The sequence below is a fragment of the Phodopus roborovskii genome, unplaced genomic scaffold (genome assembly GCF_943737965.1).
Source record: "Phodopus roborovskii unplaced genomic scaffold, PHOROB, whole genome shotgun sequence".
Classification (NCBI taxonomy): Eukaryota; Metazoa; Chordata; class Mammalia; order Rodentia; family Cricetidae; genus Phodopus; species Phodopus roborovskii.
The window spans coordinates 27,159,295-27,179,459 of record NW_026126459.1 but is presented as its reverse complement, the minus strand read 5'-3'; the positions used below and the strand labels follow the sequence as shown (position 1 = coordinate 27,179,459).

At 41.2% G+C, this 20,165-nt stretch overlaps 2 protein-coding genes across 2 annotated transcripts in view; one reads left to right on the top strand and one right to left on the bottom strand.

Moving 5' to 3' along the window:
* LOC127226187 (DNA excision repair protein ERCC-5) overlaps positions 1-6,230 on the bottom strand; it is a 63,235-nt gene extending 57,005 nt beyond the window's left edge. The window contains exons 1-2 of the mRNA XM_051190110.1: positions 6,087-6,230; positions 933-1,528 (exon numbers count right to left, since the gene is read on the bottom strand). Coding sequence (XP_051046067.1) covers positions 933-1,407 — 475 coding nt within the window. The 5' untranslated portion in view covers positions 1,408-1,528; positions 6,087-6,230. The remainder of the gene's footprint in view (positions 1-932; positions 1,529-6,086) is intronic.
* Positions 6,231-7,334: 1,104 nt separating this feature from the next.
* Positions 7,335-19,321, top strand: Poglut2 (protein O-glucosyltransferase 2). The gene is made up of 10 exons (XM_051190103.1): positions 7,335-8,006; positions 9,100-9,305; positions 10,908-11,113; positions 11,286-11,363; positions 12,531-12,703; positions 12,825-13,062; positions 14,607-14,816; positions 15,844-15,933; positions 18,265-18,372; positions 19,094-19,321. The coding sequence occupies exons 1-10, from the start codon at positions 7,825-7,827 to the stop codon at positions 19,109-19,111; spliced, it is 1,509 nt and encodes a 502-aa protein (XP_051046060.1). The 5' UTR covers positions 7,335-7,824; the 3' UTR covers positions 19,112-19,321.
* The last annotated feature ends 844 nt before the right edge of the window (positions 19,322-20,165 follow it).

The window sequence follows — 20,165 nt, the reverse complement described above, 5'->3', positions numbered from 1 at the left end:
AAAGATTTATTTATTATGTATACAGTGTTCTGCCTGCATGTATGCCTGCACACCAGAAGAGGACACCAGATCTCACTGTAGATGGTTGTGAGCCACCATGTGGTTGCTGGGAATTGAACTCGGGAACTTAGGAAGAGCAGCCAGTGCTCTTAACCACTGAGCTGTCTCTCCAGCCCACTTGTTATCTAAAATTTAAAAGCAATTTAAATGCTTTATGACCCTGTTCATATTATCAACCAATTTAAGACAAGTATTTCTTAAGTTTGGCTTCACAAAAATGAATCAATTCCAGGTCTGATTGAAGAATGAACTTTCTTGCCATCTGGAAGTTTTAGAGCAACCACTAAAAAGGAGGGAAGGAGATGTCAAACAGGATCTTCTTTAACATTTGGAACAAGTAGTAAATGGAAAGAAATATAAACAGGTCCTTAGAAACATATGCATACATGTGAGAAGTAAAATGGACTTTAAAACACGGTAGCTACAAAAAAAAAAAAAATCAAGACTTTGATCAAAGCAGATATTCTTTTTGCATTCAAAGTTTTTCAAAACAAAATGTCTTAATATTGCCTACATTAGGAAATATGACCATGTCCCAGCAAAACTACAAAATAACAGTATTAATCTAGCCGTGTCATTAGCCTTTTCTAAGCTACTGTGTACTTATGCTTAATACTTACATTTTATTCTTTTTTTATTTTCAAAGCTCCCAAAATACACACATAATATGGGAAGTTTCCATGAGCAATATATTCAGGGACTAACTATGCCCAAGGTTATTTAAAATAAAGAAATAAAAAAAACTACAATGACAAACAACGATGGCAGTGATGCTCCTTGTGCAGCAACAAAAAATATTCTACTGGAAATGTAGCAAAACTTGCATTGTTTTCTGGTTGTTTTCACTTGTGAACTTCACAGCTCCTTCTTACCTGATTTGTGTTTCAAATTTGTGGTAACCCCATCAAATTCAGATTTATCAATTTCCCATGCGAGAGGTAGTTTGCCCAGGCTGGTGGATAAGTTTTCCAAGCTATTTTCTTCATTATAGATTATTTCTGATGCACTAGTTGGGATACCAATGTATCTTGAAGTACTTTCAGCAGAAAGCGAGGTATTGTCAGGGAGGCAAGAAGAGCGGGCTGGGCTGGGAGTTTTGTAGACTGAGGTTGCCTGGTTGAGGAAGGCATAATCTGAGCAGATGGCATAAATCTTTTCCCGGGTATGAGTCACTGGACAACTCGAAGGATAGTGACCATCTCCTCTGGGGACCACAGATGCTCCTGAGGTACTTGTGCAAAAAGATTGTACAGCACTGTGTAGATCCTCTTCTGGGGACTTGTTCTCAGATTTGTGCTCACCATGTCCAGAATCAGTGGATCTTCCAGCTTCTGCAACGTTAGGCATCGAAAGCAACTGCAGGCGTCCCTGTTCCTAGGAAGAAGCCACACCTCTCTCTCTTTTAGACAACAACTTTGGCAGATTTTTACAGCATTCTATAAAAGTTTGAAAGTTGACAAATGGGATCCTAAGAAAAGACAGGGGAGAAAGATGAATGTCAATAATCTTTATATTGAGTATGTTTCATACACCTATACTCAATGCATATTGATTTTATGCCCATACATTCTGAGTTATGATGACTAACCCTGTCTTATATTAGCACTTAGCTTAAGAGATGGATAATACAGCTTAGTTGGTGAAGTGCTTGCCATGCCAATATGAAGGCCTGAATTGGATCTGCAGCACCCACATTTAAAAATAAATAAATAAACAAACAAATAAATAAATAAATAAAAAATCTGGGTGTACCATAATGCCAGCTCTGGATAAGAAGAAGCAGGAGCATCCCCAGGGCTTGCTGGCTAACAGTCTAGGCAAGTCAGTGACTTTCTGGTACAGTGAGGAACCCTGTTTTAAAAAATAAGATTGAATAATGTGGAACATACCCAAGGTTGACCTCTGACCTCCACATGAGTACTGCGCACCTATACACACAACAATGAGCTTAAAACAAAATATGAGAATAAAATACAAATAATTCAGTTGAAAGGGGGAAAAGTCACATCTGTAAAGACATTACAGAGATGAACAATGAGTTCACGAAAAGTAGCTCATTATCATTAGTTGCTATGGAAACACAAGTCAAAGCCACAATGGTTTACCAACTTATACCCACCAAAATGGCTATACAAAAAGACACAGGCAACAGTGGATGTTCGGAAGTGTGTGGAAAATCAGATCCTTCATATGCTGCTATTAAAGATATAAATGGTCTGGTGGGCTTACCGAACAGTTTTGCATACATTTCGACACTTACTATGTAGTCTGGAAATTTCCCTTGTAGGTACATATAGAGAACATTAAACATTAAACCATGCCATGCCCCTAAATAGCAGCATTACTCAAAATGGCAAAAAGTGGAAAAAAAAAAAAAAAAACAAAATCTCGTAACTGACTAATAGAGATAAAGGTGGCACATCCATCCAGTGAAAGAGTACTTTGCAATAAGAACTACTGATCCTGATGCTAGATGAATGGACTTTTGAATATGCTAATGAAAAAGCCAGTCACAAAGGAATGATCTCTTAAGAGTTCAATTTTACACAAAAGCACCAGGAGAGGCACATCTACAAAGCAGAGTACACCTTAGCAGTGGCCTTGGGCTCAGCATGATGAGCCTTTCCTTTGAAATAATGAAAATAGTCCATAGTTAACACCGGAATAGTAGAGGTCCAACTTGGGGAATATTCTAAAATTCCACTAAAGTTTCAGTACATTGTAATGAGTAAATTTTATGGTGTGTGAATAAAGTCTAAATAATACTGCCTAAAGTAGTACACTGACAAGAAGACAAAAAAGTATATAGGGATAAACATACATGATGATAATGATCATCTTCAACAAACAAAGTTTACAATTTAAAGTCACTGTCACTAACTTCTGATCTTTTCAGGCAAAACAGCTTCAAGTCTAAATGAATTCCTCTGAGTAAGAAAACAGTAAAGTTCTAATAGCCACTGAGGGCATTCAAAGAAGCTACAATCTTACAAAGGAACAAGTCCCTAGTGAGACATAACATCACAGGAAATCAAAGGCAGATGCCAGGAGGAGAAAGACAGGCCTTTCCAAGCTCCAGTGACCATGAGAGATTAAGCCCACCTGTGGGGATCATTTTGGCCTTTTACTAATGATATATCTTCTCATTTTCTTACTTTAAACCCCAGAAATAAAAATAACCCCAGATTATGATTTGCTTAATAGCAATCACACAAGTATGGGGTGATATAAGCCTGGCTGAGTCTCTAAGAAACAGATGTGATGATGAACAGGGTCCCTCCAGCATCTCCTAAATGAAAGGAATAAAGGCTGAGTGCACCACTAATGGAATTTAAGAAAATACACTCCTAGGAAGGAGATGCCATCTGTGCCAAGTGAGCTTCCCTTCCTATAAGACGTGCCCTCGCATCACAACTTCAACTAGGCTTTTTCCTCACCTGCAATTATCAGTGGCTCACAGGACAGAGGATATTATCGAGTAAGGCAGCACCTGCAGTGCTTTTACTTTTTTTAAAGATTTATTTATCATGTAGACAGTATTCTGCCTGCATGAATGCCTCATGTCAGAAGAGGGCACCAGGCCTCATTATAGACGGCTATGAGCCACTATGTGATTGCTGGGAATTGAACTCAGGACCTCTGCAAGAACAGCCTCTGAGTCATCCATCTCTCTAGCCCCTAGAATACTTTACTAAGATGTCTTAGTGTGTCTACAGATAGAGTATGAGCTTTCTCCTTTTTCCTCATTCTTTGATGTGATACAAAAGGAAGCATAATAAATGAGGTTTGCAAATCACACTGGTCTTCTCTGAGGGTTGCATTTCTACAATTCTTGATTTCCAACTTCCTATCTGTGATCGTCATGTCTTTCTTTAGGATCTGTGTGGTGGAGGGGCATGAACGTATCTGTGATTGGGTGAGAAAGAATAACAGATGATCAGCTGGGACAGTGGACAAAGGTTATTGAGTCAGTGCATCACACTCACCCCAGGCACTGCCCTTTGAAGATCATAACCTGACACTTAATCCCACCTTGCCGTCATGTCCTTCCACTAAGATTTTGACTATGGGACCAGTAATATGTGCTACAGTTTGATGATTTTATGCTCATTTGGAACATAAGAAAGGAAAAAAAGTATAGGCAAAATTGAATGTGGTAGCCCATTTCTGTAATCCCAGGACTCAAGAGACAGAAACATAAGGGCTGCTTTGAGATGGAGTTGGGACTAAACTGCATAACTAGTTCTTTGCTAGCCAGCAGTCCACACTGGGCAAAACCCTAGCTCAATAGATAAATAGATAAAATAGATAAATAGATAAAAAGCTTCACTTAAGAATAAAAAATATGACTGAACTTGCTAGAAGATGGTGATTAAGAGTACAGCACTTGATTAATAAAACATGTGACCATCTGTTTTTAAAAGCAACGGTCACTGAACAAGAACAATCTCTTTGGTCCCATTTTATCCTACAAAACTAACTGTCCTCTAACTGAAAATATATTTTACATAGATTGTCCCTGAAAATGAAAGTTATCAATATTTCCTCATTTGAACATCTCTGAAAATATATGTATTTATAGATTTAGTGGCACAAGTAAAATATATTGCAGAAAAAAAGAGGTATCAGAAGATATTTCATAGAAAATGACCCATGTTAGTGATTTTCTTCTCTCCACACCATGACTAATCCACATCTTTGCCCCTCTGCAGTTAAATTCAGAGGGGTTTCTGAAAGCAGGACTTCACTTGGAGCCTGCTTTCTTAAAATGAAGAAAGCACAATTACTGGAAACAAAACCATACACAGATTATTCTTGTAAGATGCATTTGTAGTCTTGGAGAAAACTGAGGAATGATTGCCCACCACTTAGCCTGCAGCTGTGTGGGATTTGTATCTCCTCCCATCTCCATGTTTATAACTACTCGCACCCACCCTTCCAGCTGTCCTTCCTACTCTGATCCCTACACAGACAGCAGGTAGTAAAGTCATAGAGCTTCCCAGCCTAGAGCCCTCAGCTCTTGGAGCAAAAGGCTAACTCCTTAAATGGTCTGAAATCTCTCTCTTGATTAGAGCCACCTTACCCCACACACCATCTTCTGTCCTTCCACAGTACTTCCTCATTTTCTGAATGCTGTCTTCTAGCCCCCACTCCCTTACTGTCACCACATCTTTTAAAGGCATACTCAAATGTCACTTTCTGGAGAAACTTCCTTCGGTATTCTAACTAGGCTAGGTTTCCTTTTCGTACTGGGGGACCTTTCTTCCCAGAATATGATTTTACTGGGTGGGTGGGTGGGTGGGTGGGTGGGTGGGTGGGTGGGTGGGTGTGTGTGTGTGTGTGTGTGTGTGTGTGTGTGTGTGTGTACACAAATGGCTGCCTCCTGAAAGTCTGGATGTCCAGCAAATTGTATTCCAGGGCCTAGCCTTTGTAGAAGATAGGTCCAACGAATAATTTTTGGGTGCCTACAATGCACCAGGCATTATTGTAATTGTTTCCCTTCATTTTTATTAACATATTAAGACTTGGTTATTACCAAATGAAGATGATTGCAGGGATATAGTTCAATTCCGCAGTTTATACACAGTATCTCCTAAGCAGTATGAATCCCCAAGCTTTCAGAACAGCAGTAAAGAAATGACTTGTGAAAGTCATTGGAATAAACAGCTCTGTCAAAACAAAACAAACAAACAAAAACATACCGATTGCAAAGTCAATATTCATCGCCTGAGTTATGTTCTTTTAAAGTTATGTGCTCTTCGTATCTACATGGCTAAGTACCACGTTCAGCAGAGAAGTAGACATCTTATAAAATCTCAATAAAGCTTTCCACATGTCGCAAATAACCTAGTTAATGTTCTGTATAGAAAACAACGGAGAGGAAGAACAGAAGTGTTGTACTGAGGATTGTTGAGAAACGCTGAGACATCAGCCTGGTCCCCCCTTCTCCATCAGCGTCCTGCGCCCAATTTCCTGTCCCCTAGCCTTGACCATCAATCAGACCAGATCCGCTCCAGGCGGCCTACCTGAGGGTACCAGATTCCTGCAGCGCGCAGTTCCCAGCCCAGGCCCTGGGAAGCCAGGAGACTTCCCACCGCCCCTCTGCGAGGCCCCGAGGCCACCTGAAGGTGACAGCGATGCTGGCGGAGCAGACCCAGGAGCGCCGGGGCTCGGGAGTACAACTGCAGCAGCGAGGCTGTGCCGGGTTCCCACTCCCCGCCCAAGGTGGCCAACCCAGAGCCCGGAGTCGCCACTGGCCGAGGCTAGTTAAAGCCTCCGAAGCTCCTCCGGGCCTGCTCCCTCACTCCCAGCCGGAAGACAAGGTTCACCAGGAGGGGGAGCGCGCGCAAGCCCGTGGGGTGTCTTCCAACCTGTGGGGGACTTTAGGAGCGGGAATCAAGTGGGCAGTGGCAACCCGGGAAATGGGAGAGGAGGCCGCGACAGATGAGCTGATATCATCAATAATGATAATGGTGAGGGAAAAAAAAAAATCTCCACGCCAGGGCTCACAACCAAGCGGGCTTTAGCTCACCGAGCCACCAGGCATCTGAGTTTTCCACGCCCCTTGACTGGTGGAGTGAGGGATCGAGCCTGCTACTTCTCTAGACCTTCCTGGCCCAGATGCGGGTGTGCATGGAGAGAGGATGGCCACTGCAGGCCGGGTGCCCGAGACGCTTTAGCGTAGCGTGGAAACGCGCTCCTGGAGAGGGTAACCTGGTACCCACCGATGCACCCCAAAGCCGAGCTCTGTTTCGGTGATTTCTATCCCTTGAACCTGTCCCTCCTTTGAGACCCAGCTCGACCCAGACCCTTCCAGAGAAGACAGACAAGGAGGCAATGGCGGCGCTGCGGAGAGGCGGAGCGCACGGATGACCAGTCCCTGGGCCCGGCCCACCACCGGGGAGTACCTCCATTCTCGCTGGGTCGCAGAACTCCGGTGCTGGAAGGCAACAGCAGATCTGCATCCTCGCGCCTCCTACCCTAGGCCCGGAGCCTTTCGTCCCATTCCAGCGCACAGGGACAGCGCCAGGACCTTGGAGCCAGGTGGTTGGATATCACTGACAATACTTGCCTTCCTTTCATTGTTTAATATATACCTGCCATTTGCAGGTGCGGTGGATAACGAGGACAAAATTTTTGTTGGGAAATCTTAGTTATTACTCCAGACATGCCAGTCCCCTGTTGTGCAACTGTAGTGCTTAAGGATTCCCCAAAAGCCGTGATCCAAAATTTTGAAAGGAGGGGAAAAAGTGGGGGGACCGCCCCCCTTCCAGCCGGCAGGACTTCCGCTAGTCCTGTGGTGGACTACACATCCCAGGGAGCCGAGGGCCCGGGACGCGTGTCCACTTTGACCTACTCATCCACTAGCAGAAGAGCTTACTAACCGGGCCGCTGCGCAGGCCAATCCTTTGCAACCCACCTTGGCTGGAACCTGCGACGGATTCGTCCCCAAAATGATGCTCTAGTGGCAGAACTAACACAAGTTTGTCATTGTCCAGAGAAAGAGGATCCTGCCCTGCAGTTCTTACCTGGTTCAGCAGACCGAGCAGTGTCCTTCTCCTGAACATGCAAGCGATCCGGTTGTGACATCCTCAGGCACAGTGGAGACCCGCGCTTCGACACCGCACATCAAGCGACACTTTAGGGACCTTCTTTTTTGGCTGCTGCTAGGACTAGCCACCTTGCCCCTACCTACCCAAGCTAGCTTCGTCCACTTAGCACGTTTGCATTTATCTGTGGATCTTCTGAAAGTCGGTCTTGTAAATGTTCAGCATTTCGCTGCTTTCCTGCCTTTTTCTGGGGACTGTGTCAGCACTTGCCCAGACCGCCGAAGAGAGGAGGCTGAGCCCAGAGAAGAGCGAAATATGGGGGCCTGGGCTAAAAGCAGACGTGGTCCTTCCAGCCCGCTATTTCTACATTCGGGCAGTGGATACCTCAGGAGAACAGTAAGTAGAGAAATGACTTCTCAACTATTTGATATCGCGGTTTAAAATTACTGGGGTTTTGTTGTTATTGTCTGTTTTGTTTTTGTCCTTCATTTTTATCTGCCTCAATGTGTCTTTTCTCCAGACAGCTTACATTACATTTGAGTAGTGTCTATATCTGGTTATAACAGGCTTCCCCTTTTCAAATCAATTTTTCTGTATAACTTTTGGAAATAATTCCAAAATATGTATTCAATATGATATAAAATATTGCTAACTGACAGCTTTTTTCTTAACTGATTAGATTGGAATTGAGGCTAAACATCTCTCCCTTATTTTTAAGTGCTTTCCCTCCCACAAGCTTTTTTTAAGAAAAATAGTACAACTAGGGAAACTAAATACTAAAAACTAAACACATCCCAAATAAAGGAATATTTAGTCCTTGTGTTGCTACTATGATAGGCCAACTGTTTTGATCTTCCCACAACTAAACATAATTGAAGTACAAGTAATATTTGTTAGAATTTTTATTAGTAGTAGTATTTTAATTATGTGAATGTGAGTAGGATATATCCCACACATGAATTCAGGTGCTGGAGGAAGCCAGAGAGGGCATAGATCTCTTTGAGCTGGAACTGCCTGCCTGTAGTTGTGATCCTTGGGGACTATGGGACCTGAACTAAGTCTTTTATATGACACTAAGTGCTCTTAACCACTGAGTTATCTCTCCAGCCCCAAGAATATTGAGTTTATGAGTCATGAAGAGCAAGTCTTCAAAATAAGATCATCCTTGAAGTAACCATTTAATGAAAGACAAATTGCCAGATTTGCTGAACAGACTGATAGGAATATTTATTTGTTATCTTTATTTGTTTGCTAAATAAATTGGTAGTATTAATGTATTCCCTGGAAGTATTTTATGGTATTTTTATCTTTGATCCATCATATTGGTTCTGGTACTAAAAACCTAAGAAAGAAGCCGTATATATCTTAGGACATACAGCTGTATATCTTAGGATATACAGAATACTCAATCTTTACAGATTAAAGAGAATAAACAGTGTGCATTTGCTCTTAAAATAACCATCTCATCTCATCTCTCTTCCCATCACAGGTTCACATCTTCTCCAGGTGAAAATGTGTTCCAGGTTAAAATCTCAGCACCTGAGGAGCAGTTCACTAGAGTTGGTGTCCAGGTTTTAGATCGGAAAGATGGGTCCTTCATAGTGAGATACAGAATGTATGCAAGCTACAGAAGTCTGAAGATCGAGGTTAAACACCACGGTCAACATGTGTCCAAGTCTCCTTATGTCTTACAAGGTATTTTGAAACAAAATGTTATGATAGGATTTGAATACAAAAATGCATGTCATTCCATCAATAAGAATTGATATGTGTATATGAACATAGGAAATTGAAACAACGTCTCACAAAATCATACCGTTGTAACCATTCTTGCTTCTGTGCTGTACTACTTCAGACTTTTTATTTTATGTGCATGTGGGTGCAGATCTCAGCTATAAAAAAGAATCATCAGGGCTGAAGAGATGGCTCCATGGTTAATCACACTGGCTGTTTTTCTAAAGGACCTGAGTTTGGTTCCCAGCACACATAATGGCACCTCATGACTGTAACAACTACAGGCCCAGGGGCCTGATACCCTCTTGTGGCCTCCAAAGGCACTGCAGGACGTACATGCAAGCAAAACACCTGTACACATAAAATAAAAACAATGGAAAATAAATAAATAAAAAATGAGTAATCAAGTTAGATATGTAGACATAGATAACTCTTGAATGAATGAACTAATTAAGTAACTGATAGTCATCACTAAAATTGCCAGGTGTGTTGGTTGACACATGCCTTAAATCCCACTGCTCTGAGGAGTTTGAGTCCAGCCAGGTGGCTTGAAACCTCCTGGTTTGGTTGTCATCGCCATACCACTATTATGGAGAAAGTCTCTGCTGGTTTCCCTCCTGGGGTCAGAAGAGAACTTTTTCATTTTCCCTTTAAGGGAAAGGAGACAGGACCACAAGAAAATTGAGAATTTTTTTTAATTGTCTAAATTCCTCTCTTACATTTTACTGGGACTCCATGGTACAGTCCAACCTGCAAAGCACTAAATGTATATAAATTTCATCATTACCTATTGACTAGATCAGGTTGTAATTTGAGGATTTCAGAAAGGAATAACAAACACAGTGCCAGTTCAGATTCTTACATTAGCACTATTTTTATAAATGTATAATTAATTCATTGTGATATTAGTGAGACCACATATTTATAGGATAGCCTTTACTTCTTTATATTGTCTCAAAAAAGCAGCGGGGGATGGAGAGGTAGGAGTCCTTTGTTTACTCTGTTGTCGCTGGCAATGGTTTGCCCATTGAGAAAAGTATGTTAGACACCCTAAGAACTTGTTTATATAATGAACCAGCAAAATCGTAATTCATTTCACATTTATCATTTAGCACGCAGATTCCTCGCTCTTTGCCAATATTTGGTTATTCCTTTATTTATTTATATATGTATGTGTGTCTACAATGGGGGTATGTTCGCACATGTGCAGGTATCACAGAGGCCAGAGTGGTATCAGATTCCCTAGGCCTGAAGTTATAGTAGTGGTGGGTCCTAGGTCCCTTACTCAGGTCCTCAGCCAGAGCAGCAAGCACTCTTAAACTGGTAATTCATTCTCCAGTCCCGCAATTATCCTTATGTAATGAATTATATCCACATTAAGCATGAATTACTACCCATTGGCTTGATTTGCACCTGCAGAAAGCAGGCCAGAATAGAAAAATATAGGAAGAAGAGCTGTGGCAGGCTAGGGTAGAAGATTGATAGAAATTCATGGAGTGCTTGTTTACTGTGACTCAGTTGCTAGGTGAAATGCTCACCACTGTGTTGCTTGTCTGTGAGCAGGACCAGTTTACCATGAGAACTGTGATTGTCCTTTGGAAGACAGTGCAGCCTGGCTACGGGAAATGAACTGTTCAGAAACCATCACTCAGATTCAGAAAGATCTGGCACAATTCCCTACAGTTGATCCTGAAAAGATTGCAGCAGAAATCCCAAAACGATTTGGACAGAGGCAGAGCCTGTGCCACTATACTTTAAAGGACAATAAGGTACAATATGACCAAGTTTGCTTGTTTTTTGGACTCTGATGTTTTGACCATTTGATTACACCTGGCTACTTTTGTTAAACATCATACTATGTGCATCTTTTGAAAAGCCTCTCCCCAGCAATATCTGCCATGGCATTGATACTCACATAGTAAATGTCAAACTCTCTTCTAGGTGTATATCAAGACTCTTGGTGAGCATGTTGGCTTTAGGATTTTCATGGATGCCATACTACTTTCATTGACTAGAAAGGTTAGTATGTCTTCTCTTCACTTTGATAGACAATGTCAACTATATTTTACAATTTAATTTTTCAAAACTTTATTAACATCAATATTAGGGGTGTTCTATTTTGGTGCCTTCTATATTGCTATCCTAAAGTTTGTTTTGTTTTGTTTTTCCTGGTACATATGTTAGTTGTTAATGGATGCTATAGTAGCTTAAAACAGCAGAGGATGGTTCCTGAGGCCACCAGTCTGAAATCAAAGTGTTGAAGGGTGACACTTCTGAGATTCTGGAGGCCTTTCTCTGCTTCTTCCCAGTTTCTTGTGATACTCTATTCTTGGTTTTCTCTTGTTCACAGCTTTGTGACTCTAATATCTGCCTCTGGTCACATGGCTTTCTGCCCTCAAGAATCCTTCTCCTCTCCCAAAGATGCCAATTATATTGGATTAACAGCCTCCCCCAACCCATTCTCGTATAGCCTTGTTTTAACTAATTAAATCAGCAAGATCACTCTAAGACATTGGGGAGCAGGATTTAAGTCTTTGTTTTGGGGGTAAATAAGTCAATCTATAGCAATGCCGCATGGGAAGAAAATGCCTCTAGCTCATTCATTGCTCTGTGTGTGTGTGTGTGTGTGTGTGTGTGTGTGTGTGTGTGTGTGTGTGTGTGTGTGTATGTGTTAGAGTCTCTTGGCAGTATTAGAGCAATAGAAATTAACTTTGCCAGAAATTAACTGGTCAACTTGGACACCATAGAAAGCAAGCTGAAGGTATTTATCCATTACAACATTCTGAACAGTTTCTGGCCATTTAACCTGAAGTAATTGTCTTTGCCTAAAGTTGGAGAGGTTGGCTAATATTGTTAAATTATCATACTGAATGATGAGTTTCATTGTGACATTTTCATATATGTGCATCATGTGCTCATATTTACACACAGATCTTTTTTTCCTCCATATTTTGAGGCAGTGTCTTGCCAAGGCTGGCCCTGAACTTATTATGTAGCCCAGACTAGCCTTACATTCACTACGTAGTACACTGGCATCCAACTCATGATGACCCAGACTCACCCTCACACCTGCTAAGATTACAGAGAAGCACCATTCCTAGTTCCAACTACCACTATTAACTGAAAAGTATATGGTCGTGTGCAATGCAAAGACTGAGAATAAGCTCCTGTCATCCCCACCCCCAGGTGAGGATGCCAGATGTGGAGTTTTTTGTCAATTTGGGAGACTGGCCTTTGGAAAAAAAGAAATCAAACCCAAACATCCAGCCGATATTTTCCTGGTGTGGCTCCACAGATTCCAGGGATATTGTGATGCCTACCTACGACCTGACTGACTCTGTTCTAGAAACCATGGGCCGGTGAGAGATGGTCAGGGTTGACCCCGAGCCTTGGTTTTGCTCTCTTTGGTGAGTCCTTTTCTATCTGATTTCATGAATTGACTGTTTGGGAGGAAGACATGTTCCGCTTCCTGTCTTCCAGAGTAAGTCTGGATATGATGTCAGTGCAAGCTAACACAGGACCTCCCTGGGAAAGGAAGAACTCCACAGCTGTCTGGAGAGGCCGTGACAGCCGCAAAGAGAGACTAGAGCTGGTAAAACTTAGCAGAAAATACCCAGAGCTCATCGATGCAGCTTTCACCAATTTCTTCTTCTTTAAACATGATGAGAGCCTGTATGGGCCTATTGTGAAACACATTTCATTTTTTGATTTCTTCAAGGTATGACATCATCTATAGGATTCCTTTCTGCTTTCCAGTTTATGTGTAAATAACACTTTGGGGAAAGGGAACTAAAGTCTACAAGTTACAGAGGATGGGAAGGTGTCACAAAACACAATTGAGTATTGAGGCATGGAAATCCAACCTAATTCTGGATTCACCACACAGCACTGATGCAGAATAAGCATTGATGGAATTTAGAGCCCAGAAAAAGCTCCCAGCTAAACCTTCAGATAAATACATGTTTGGTCAACTCCTTTTTTTATTAATCAGTGTGTGCAAGTCACCTTAGAAATACTTCTTCCCCAAATTACAAGAAGATATACGACAGATAACAATGTGAAACCCATCCAGATGTTCCATGCTTTCTGGGATGGGGGATTGTTTTCTGTACCTTGGGTGTAGATACCTTGTGTTTGCAGAGAGTAATTCTCTTTCTGACAATTCCTTTTCAAGCAGTGGTACCGCCCTACTCTTGGGCCCCCTATGTGTTTCTTAAGTTCTTTGGATCAAAAAGAAAATAAAAAGTGGGAGTAAACAAGAGCTCTTCTGCTCTGTGGATGCTGAATATTCATTTGATGGGTTCCATAGCAATAGATAGACCTGAGGGGTGCCATTAATTTATATATTGGTATTTTTCACATATGTACATTGAAACAGTTTTTTAAGTATAACAAAAGATAGATGATTAGCCATCCCTTCTCAGAAATCATGGAGTGTGTGTGTGTTCTTGTGTTCATAGGTACATGTATGTGTGTGTGTGTAAAAGCCAAAAGAGCCTTGAGTGTCATTCCTCAGCAGCCACACACCTTGATTTTTTGATACAGGGTTTCTTGCTTGGTCTGGAGCATTTCAAGTAAGCTAAACTGACTGGCCTGCAAACTCCAGGACCCACCTGTCTCCTCCTCCCTAGCACTGGAATTATAAGCACATGACACCATACCCAGCTTTTATACAAAGGTTCTGGGCATTCTTAAGGTCTTTATGCTTGCAAGACAAGCACTTTACAGCCTGAGCCATCTTCCAGCCCCAAGGATAGCATTTCATCACTTGGTTTTCTTCTTGCCTGTGGAATTTCCCACATCTAAGGCTATTGATTTCCATAGTTCTGTGAATGGTGTATTCATGGATGTTCTTACCCCAGAACTTACTAATTCCCTTAAGACATATGTGTCATTTTTTAAAAAATATTGTTGGCAGAGCATAGAATATGCTGCCATAGATACACATGTAAATCAACAAAGAAGCATAGTATTTACAAAGCCACAGCTCTACCTTTCCTTATGGTATGACAGTAGGACATCCATATTATGAATTTGCTAGGTGCTTCAGTGTTAGATGTGTAGCTGTGTTTGAGAAATTTGGGGCCATATCAAATGAACCTTTAGCTCTAGGTCAACATAGTATGCAATAAGAACTCTTAGTAAATGTTAATGGAGAGGGAAAGTCTGTCTGAAGATGGAAAAATAGTGCATAGAAGGGGGAAGAAAAAAAGAGTAGAAATGGAGATTTACTGAAGACTCGTATTTTCTCCTGCTTTGCAGCACAAGTATCAAATCAATGTTGATGGTACTGTGGCAGCATACCGCTTGCCCTATCTACTGGTAGGCGACAGTGTGGTTCTAAAGCAGGACTCCATCTACTATGAACACTTTTACAATGAGCTGCAGCCTTGGAAACACTACATTCCAGTCAAAAGCAACCTGAGCGATCTGCTGGAAAAGCTTAAGTGGGCAAAAGATCATGATGCAGAGGTAAGGTCACTCTCCCGGAAGGGTTACTCCTACTTGCACCCCTGCATCACAGGAATGTTGGAGACATGCCTATTATGAGTAGGTTTTTCCCTGCCAGCCAGTCTGGTCCCACCTCCATGCCAGCCCCAAATAACACACAGAGACTCTGTATTTGATATAATGCTGTTGGCCAGTTACTAGTTTCTTATCGGCTAGCTCTGTCTTAATTATTAACCCATTTCTATTAATCTAAGTACTTCCACATGGTCTTATCTTACCGGAGAAAGGGGCTGGCGTTCTGCTCTCCATCTTCCATCTTGACTCTCCTCCCTACTACTTCCTCTCTCCTCCTCGTTTCCTATTCCCACCTATCTTGCTTTCCTATTGGCCAACAGTGCTTTATTCATTATCCAATAAGAGAAACATATTTACAGAATGACATCTCCCATCACATGCCTGGACACCGGGATGTTCAGATACTGCTTTTCCCTATACATGGGATGCTGACCGACCAATGGTGGCATGCAATTCCCCTCAATGTGAACATAATCACCGCACTTTAGATTAACTGACCACTCTGCTAAACTCTGGCCTTGGTTGTATTTTCTCTCTCAGATTGATTGGGGGTATAAGCAGTGCCTGTCTGGCAGTAGATGTTAGTAATTACTGTAGAATAAAATGAGGGATTATTAATACTAGTAATCAAGGCTAAATGCCTGCTGAAAACTGAAGGGAGAGCATGCAAGGTTTCATCATCTGAGTTCTTGATAAGTGGTGGTTACTTTTTCTGGTTCTGGCTCCTCTCTCCAAGGGAGGCTTATCTGTAAGACATCCCACATGGATACTTGGACTTTTAAATCTTGCAAACCTCTCTGGGCTGAACAAACATACACTGTGAAATGCAGCTTTTGCTACATAAGGCTATTCCCAAAGATTCTGTCTCATCTAGTCTGAAGGTCTGTTTGCATATGTCTGCTAGAGAAAGAGTAAATTCCATTAAAGGATGTTTTTTTTGTTTTGTTTTGTTTTGTTTTTTTAATTCCTATAGGCAAAGAAGATAGCAAAAACAGGACAAGAATTTGCAAGAAATAATCTTATGGGTGATGACATATTCTGTTATTACTTCAAACTTTTCCAGGTTAGTATTCTCTCTCTCTCTCTCTCTCTCTCTCTCACACACACACACACACACACACACACACACACACACCTCATATTGCTTGTGACTAGACATGTTATAGTCTAGTCAAACAGTAGTTCAAGTAGAATTATCTAAAAGTATATTAGTATTAAGACCAATTAGACAGAAATACTAAGTAACAAGTATTTGAGGCTTGGAGTATAGTTTAAACGATAAAACACATATCATGCATGAGGCATTGGGTTCAATTCCAGGCACTATAAGGAAAAGAAAAATGTTGAATACCAAGAATGTAACATCACCAAGTGAAAAGCTTTGACAGTAGGCCTGAGGGCCTGGGCTTGGAAAGTGGGACTGTATGTATGGAAAGCAAGTCCAAATTTGGGTAGGAAAAGGCCCATGACTTGACAGGTTGTGAGTTCAAGGAGTCTATGATTGTACTCCCTCAAGCAAGTCCAGACTCATCTAATCTGAGAGTAAAACAGAGTCGGACCTGTTCAGTACTTGTATGGGGAACTGCTTGGCAATACTGGGTACTAGAGGCAATCTATTAGTAAAACTATGGGAAAAAAAAGTCTTATTTAAACAAAGTATAAACTATAATCAGCATATTGGCCCCAAATAACTCATACCTTTTCTTGAAAATTATTTTCATGAACTAAGAATTTATAAATTGTAATCCCAACATATCTGATGATTTAAAAGGCTTCTCATAAAAAAGAATGCAGAAGTAAACAAGTTATTTGTTAGTAATAATAGTATAACTAAATTAAGATTCTTGTCTCAGAGTTACAAACATGGAACACCATATCTTACATTCTGCTACAGAGCAAAGGTGATCTGTCTCTGGTTTGTACTGGACTACTTTATAACCTTCCCTAGAAGGTGGTGAAGGGATACAGAGAGTGAGCTACGTAAAACAAATGAACTAGGCTAGGAGTCTATAGTCCGAACATCTAAAGATTCACTGGGTTGGGTCATTTATTTAGCAACTGTGTGGCATCCGTGCCTAGCACAGTGCCCGTTGCAGAGCAGGAACATAATCAAGAAAGGCGATAACACAGACCTTGCAGCTGTAGCGGGGGAGAAGTAGGCTCTGTTCCTCTAGGGAGGATCTTGTGCAACATTATTTTCACTTAAAGCAGAAGATAGTTACAAAGAAATATTTAGTCATATAAATTTGTGATTTCTAGCTGGAGAGATGGCTCAGCAGTTACTGTTCTTTCAGAGATCCTGAGCTCAGTTCTCATCACCCATGTGAGACAACTCACAATTGCCTATACCTCTAGCTTCAGGACATTTAGGGCATCTGATCCCTTGGCCTCTGTTGACATCCACATTCATGTACATACTCACACTCAGATACATAATTAAAAATGTGGATATGCTAGATGTAGTGGCACACTCCTATAATCCTAGTACTCAGGCGATGAAGACAGAGGATTGCTGCAAGGTTGGCATCAGTGTGATCTACATATCAGTAGGCCAACTGTAGTGATTATTTGTCTCAAAAAAAAAAAACACTAAACAAGTTAGGGCTGAGCAGTAGCTCAGTTGGTAAAGTGCTTGCTGCACACCCCTAGCACCTCTGCGAACATCTATTTGTGGCAGAAATTATTTTAATCCCAGCATTGAGAAGCAGTGACAAGAGGATCCCCAGGGCTCATGGCCAATCTAGTACATCAGTAAGCTCCAGGTTCCGTGGCCCTGCCTCTTAAATTAATGTGGAGAAAGACTAAGAAAGACATTTGATGTCCTCCTTTGGCTTCCATACATCTGTGTATACATTACTCATACACACACACACACACACACACAGAGAGAGAGAGAGAGAGTTGTCTAATAAGGCGTTTAATTAGGAATTGGTAGTCTGTGTTCACAGCACAATCAGGAACTCTATTTAAGATGGATATAGTAGACACTGTAGGTACCAGTTAAGTACCTATGCATTGAAGGAGTGTGCTTTACTGTAACTTCCAGTGTGTCTCATTTGGTGGGTATACTTAAAGAGCTGCTTAAGGAATTCAATCTAATTCATCTTATTGACAAAAATCAGGAGTCAGATACCAGGTAAAAACCTGAAAGACCAGAGAAGCACAGGAGCAACCACAGTCACTTCCTACTTCTTCCATTCCTCCATCCAAAAAAAGGCCTAGATCCTCTCTCCACTCCACCTTATCACTTCCCGTCTCCTCTCTGTATAGACCTCCAGACCTCTGTGGTTAACTAGTGACTAGCTCTGCCCTCTGACTCCAAGCAAGCTTTGTTTGTCAGAACATCAAGAGAATATCGCACACCAAGGAATGCTTTTGTGTTGATGTTTAACAGGGCTATGCCAATTTACAAGTGAGCGAGCCACAAATTCGGGAGGGTATGAAGAGGGTCGAGCCACATTCTGAGGATGACCTCTTTCCTTGCACGTGCCACCGGACAAAGGTAACAAGACCAATCCTCTGGCCCCAGTGGTGTAAAAGAACCCATTCACATGATTACTGATTGTTGGTGAAAAATGCAGAAATTCTGAATGCTAGTTAAACTTTTGGTAGCTTATTATCAGCCTGGTGGGACTCTGTACACCATGACAGTTTGTAAGTAGGAATTTTGGTTCTTTGCAGTTTTGTGTGTCTTTTCCCAAGAAAGGATTTGCCACTAAGTCACTGACCCCTCAGTGGTAGATTCCCTATGCTAATCCCTTTCTGTGCTGTGTCTAGAGCCAATAATGAAACTGATTACAAAATTTCTTTTGGCTTGGCATGAGATGGGAATTTCATTTCCTTTTTATCTCTTATGTGGTTTAGATAGTATGGATACCAGATGGGTATCCTCCACCAACTAGTGTAAGTATGAATGAGAGTGGCCTATCTTGTTTTCTGTTTACGCCATTTCTTTAAACATGCTATCACAACACAGGGTGTTAATGGTGCCACAGACCCCTGGATATTTAAGATCTCCATCACTCTCTCCCATGAAGCTGACTGTGATTTTACACCTGGTGATTCTGGTCCTCCAGAAATAGTCCTGAGCCCTTAAATCACCTAAAACAAACTTTTTTTTTCTTTCCTTCCTCTCATCTTTAGGAGAAAATAATTGTCTGGTATGAGTATTCTTCATTTCTAAGATTTCTTAGTGGCTCTTAAATTCTTCTTCTTAATTACAGACCAAAGATGAACTCTGATATGCAAAATATCTCCTATTCAAATGATGGTGCTCTGAAGATACTTCTTAACTATAAAGAAGATGATTTTTAAGTATTACTTCCAAAAACAATGTAAAATCTATTGGTGACTATTTGCATTCTCAGAGTGTTTCTTCTTATGCACTATTCCCATAACTGTCTTTTACAGAACATTTTAAATTTTTTGTAATAAAACCACCTTTATTTCAAGGGCCTATTTTGTACCAATTATTGGCTACAAGTGGAGAAAGGAAAGTCTGGGTCCTTGATTCTGGCCTGCTTACTACTTGCTCTTAATCAAACAGACCTCCAAAAACAAAACAAAATCCAGCCAGTTATGGTGGTTCATGCCTGTAATTCCAGAGGCTGAGACATTGCCATGAGTTCAATGCCAAGCTGAATTATATAGTGAGTTTCAAGCCAGACTGACTATAAGGCTGACTTGGAAGACAGTAAGACTCTGTCTTAAAATACAAATAACTCTGTCTCTTTTAAGCTGTTTTTATCTTGGAATGACTATTCAGTTGCAGCCAAACCTCACTCTAAAAAACTTTCAAGAGCTGCTTTTATCTGCCCTCTGCCTCTATTGTAGTCAAATCTGTTACCACTTCCTAACATGAATCCTATCACTGTGCACCCAATGCTTGTTCCTTCCTGCCCTGGTATTGGCTTTTCCCTTGGTGTAGAAGACAAGATCCATTCTTCTTTGTCCACCTTGTTTCAGGAATGTAGCACCTCTGAGCCTTTATGTTATATAGTCACCACACTTTGCAGGAGTTACCTATAGATGCTCTCTCCCACCCCAGATCTTAAGCATCTTGAGTACAGAGACCATTCTTTTTAGGGTCTAACAGGCTTGCCTGAATCTGGAAGGGGCAACAGATTTTAAATGGGTAAATAAATAATTAATTTTAAAATGCAATTAAAGTACTAGCTGGGGGCCAGGCATACTGGTACACATGCTTTTAGTTCTATCACTCATGTTTCTCTTCCAATCAGACAAGTCCCACTCAAATTATAACAGTCAATCTCCAAGTTCACCAATTTAAATGTT